This window comes from Penaeus japonicus, unplaced genomic scaffold (genome assembly GCF_977035675.1).
Source record: "Penaeus japonicus unplaced genomic scaffold, GWHDUDI00000001_assembly GWHDUDI00000026, whole genome shotgun sequence".
Taxonomy (NCBI): domain Eukaryota; kingdom Metazoa; phylum Arthropoda; class Malacostraca; order Decapoda; family Penaeidae; genus Penaeus; species Penaeus japonicus.
This window is the reverse complement of record NW_028234428.1, coordinates 20,980,603-20,984,111: the sequence shown is the minus strand read 5'-3', so window position 1 is coordinate 20,984,111 and position 3,509 is coordinate 20,980,603. Positions and strand designations below refer to the sequence as shown.

Below are 3,509 nucleotides of genomic sequence, written 5' to 3'. Positions count from 1 at the left end.
CGATATTATGAATTTATTGGAGCTTTCAGTAAAATGTATGAAGGGAAAGATTTTCCCTGGTGGTCTCTCTGTATTTACTACTGGTGCATATTTGCTTTCGATACCTTTGTTTTTGTAATCTACCATCGTCAGTGATAATTTTGAATGTTTCCCATGTCCATGAATACATATCAAAGGAAGCAACTTTCCATGTAACTAGAAAGCATATTTTCTGAGTATGTCATATTGTCAAGGCATGTAAGCTTTGTTTATATCTATGAATGAAATGAAAATACATAAACTTTAAAAAATTCTTACATTTATTTTATATCAAGTACAGTAACAATATATATGAAACCTTTAAATATAAAAATATATATTTGTGACTTACCCTTGAAATGATAAGATTACTAAACATTGTGAAACAGGTACGTAGCCAAGATTTTAGGAAGTGTGTGTGGGGGGAGGGGGGTAAGCTTCTAGAGCTTCTGTCTGTGACCCCCCCCCATGCGCTTTTCATGACTGAAGTGTAAACATATGTATTTTACAAGTGTTTCTGGTGATCTATTCCACATTAATTATAAAGTTAACAGAAATAAGAAAATGGGTGGTACGTGTCCCCTGTTTCTAGGGGACACGTCACTGGTGTGAAGTATATGCAAATCATAAGTTAAATCTACAAATCTACTAAATTTACACATCAATAATATCATTACTGACCGAGAGTGATGGATGAACAATTCAATTAAGTAAAGAGTATTACATGTTAACACACACTAAGATCTAACAAAAGGGACTAGTAGGAAATACACTAAGAATAGTGTAGTTTCCCCTGTTGTGAACTTTACGTTTATTTTTTTTAAAGGACGAAACCGGATGTCCATGTGAGTTTGGACGCTTGACTTAAGTGGTATATATACATATGTGTGGTAATCAAAATATAAACTAATTAATAAAGGCGTGCCACAATCTAACTTTGCAACTAAAAAGTAAGTCTGGAATGAATTTGGCTTCATAAGCGACTGTTTACAGTACAGTGCAACATTTTCTTACAAGCAAATGCAATACCCTTCATCATCTAATAACTTTTGATACACAGAAACAAACCCCCATCAACCTCCCCCTCTCCCCTCCCCGTAAAACAAGTCATCAATAACAAACTCGTGAACTATGGCAAGAATGGTTGAACTTTGAACGGATCAACGACGTGGGGCTGTGTCGTCTGTGGCGTGGGTACGTAGGAGTCTTTTTGAACTTCGAACGACGAATGTCTCACTAAATCAGGGTCGAGGGAGGTTGGAGCCTTGGGAGGTGGTGTAGCAGGCGACGTCAAAGGAGAGGAGGAGGAGGAGGAGGAGAAAGAAGGAGAGGAGAAGGACGGAGAGGAGGAGGAGGGGGAGGAGAAGGACGGAGAGGAGGAGGAGGAGGAGGAGAAAGACGGAGAAGAGGAGGAGGAGGAGGAGGAGGAAGAGGGTAAGGGGGAGGAAGAGAGTGAAGATGAGAAAGGAGAGGAAGAAGAAGAAGAAGAAGTGGAGGAGGAGGAGGAGGTGAAGTCTGGTGGAGGAGGAAGCCTCTTCTGATGCCGGTTCCTCGTATGACCTTCCGTGGGCGTTGCTGAGTGAGCGTGAGGGATTTGATGGCCGTTGGTCTTCAGAGCTTTCTGTGGCTCGGAGTCCTTCTGGTTCACATTCCGTTTATAGTGGTATCTGTCCTTCTTCTGGAAATAATGGACAGCTGTTATAAGGATTACGATATCATTTTAGTTTTGAAGTAATGATAAATCATTATTTTAATAAACAGCTATTATAAGGGTTACAATATTATTTTAGTTTTGAAGTAATGATGAATCATTATGGTAGTTAGATTTGATCTCAATCTGATACGAAGTTTGTAATCATAATAGCATTCGCATTTCTATGTAACTTAAAAGCTCTTTTGCGATGTTGCTTTTTGCCCTTTGTACCTTATCTGTTTCATTAAAAGGCCAAACGAATCACAATAACGGTATAAATAAGGATAATAACAATACTTCTACTACTACAGCTATAGCCACTACCACTGCTATTGCTACTATTACTACAATGTTACTGCTGCTACTAATTGATAATGACAATAATGAATACAATAATAAAATAATAATTGTAATATTAATGATAATACGGATAGTAATGATAGCAGTAACGGTGGTGGTGATGATGATGATGATAATGATGATAGTAGGGATAATGGTAATAATGATAATGATATTAACGATGATGATGATAATAACAATGACAATGATAATAATGATAATGCTAATAATGATGATGTTAAGGATAGTAATAAGGATAATGATAGTTATAACAATAATGATGATAATAACAATAACGCTAATGATGATGATAATAACGATAAAAACAATAATAATGATCTTGATAATAATGAAAAAAAAAACAATACCAACAATGATAATAATGACAATGATAATAGTGACATAATAAACCCCAACTTCGATAGCAGAAGCCCACCCACCTGGACCCCCTGATAAAGCTTCTTATTGACGTCGTAGAGCATGGGCGCCTTTTCGCAGTCCACGTTCCGCCAGTGGTCGCACGTCAGGATTAACTGGTTGAAGATGGTTCCGTTGGGGCAGAGGAACGAGCTCTTCTGGCTGCTGTACTGACACATGTGGAATACCTGTGGATGAGAGGTTGTAAGGTGGAAGAGTGAGGGATTCATCGTTAGAGCGGGGATTGAGAGGTGGGGGTTGGGGGAATTAGGAGGGGGTGGAGAGGGAAGGGGGGTGGGAGGAGAGGGGATGAGAGATGAAGGAAGGGGGAGGTAGATTGCTGTTTTTTTCCACTGATGTGATGAAGATCCCTGGCTCTCTTTCTTTACTCTTTTTCGTCCTTTGTCTTTATTTCTCTCTCTCTGTATGTGAGCTTCTTATTCTCTGACTGTTTGTCTCTGTCCTATTCTCTCTCTCTCTCTCCCTCTCCCTCTCTCTTTCTCTTTGTCTTTTTATTTTCTGACTGTCTGTCTTTGTTCCTCTCTCTAGGTTATAAGAGCGAACAGAAGGCCATGTCGCTCGGCACCCCCCAAGGGGGAGTCCTAAGCCCTCTGTTATATAACGTTTTGGTAAACTCCCTTATCAGACGTTTTAAACAACAAGCCAATGCCACGATCATAAGCTATGCTGATGATATACTGATTCATGCTAGAAATTATCAAGACTGTTTATGTGCACTGCAGACAATATCGACGGTCTGCAATGAACTAGGATTGATTATTTCAATAGATAAGACCAAGGTATATAGTCACAATGTAAAAGATCGAGATAAACAATTCAATATAGATAGCGATAGTATAGCTCAGGTTGAGTCATTTCGATATCTCGGGAGTCAATATTCCACATACGGCCGAAGATGTTGAGGTGATCAATCAAAAATGTAAGAGTAGACTAGCTGCCTTACGAGCAGTTGCTGGCAATAATGTAACTTCGGGGGCAAACATACGAATTGTAAGAATGATGTATACAGCTTACATAAGAC

The 3,509-nt window shown here is 39.0% G+C and overlaps 1 protein-coding gene across 1 annotated transcript in view; it reads right to left on the bottom strand.

Moving 5' to 3' along the window:
* Positions 1–515: 515 nt before the first annotated feature.
* The window catches only part of LOC122261079 (uncharacterized), a 40,912-nt gene continuing 37,918 nt past the window's right edge, over positions 516–3,509 (bottom strand). Inside the window, exons 5-6 of the mRNA XM_086552375.1 lie at positions 2,491–2,655; positions 516–1,696 (exon numbers count right to left, since the gene is read on the bottom strand). Of these exons, the coding sequence (XP_086408501.1) occupies positions 1,148–1,696; positions 2,491–2,655 (714 nt within the window). The 3' untranslated portion in view covers positions 516–1,147. The remainder of the gene's footprint in view (positions 1,697–2,490; positions 2,656–3,509) is intronic.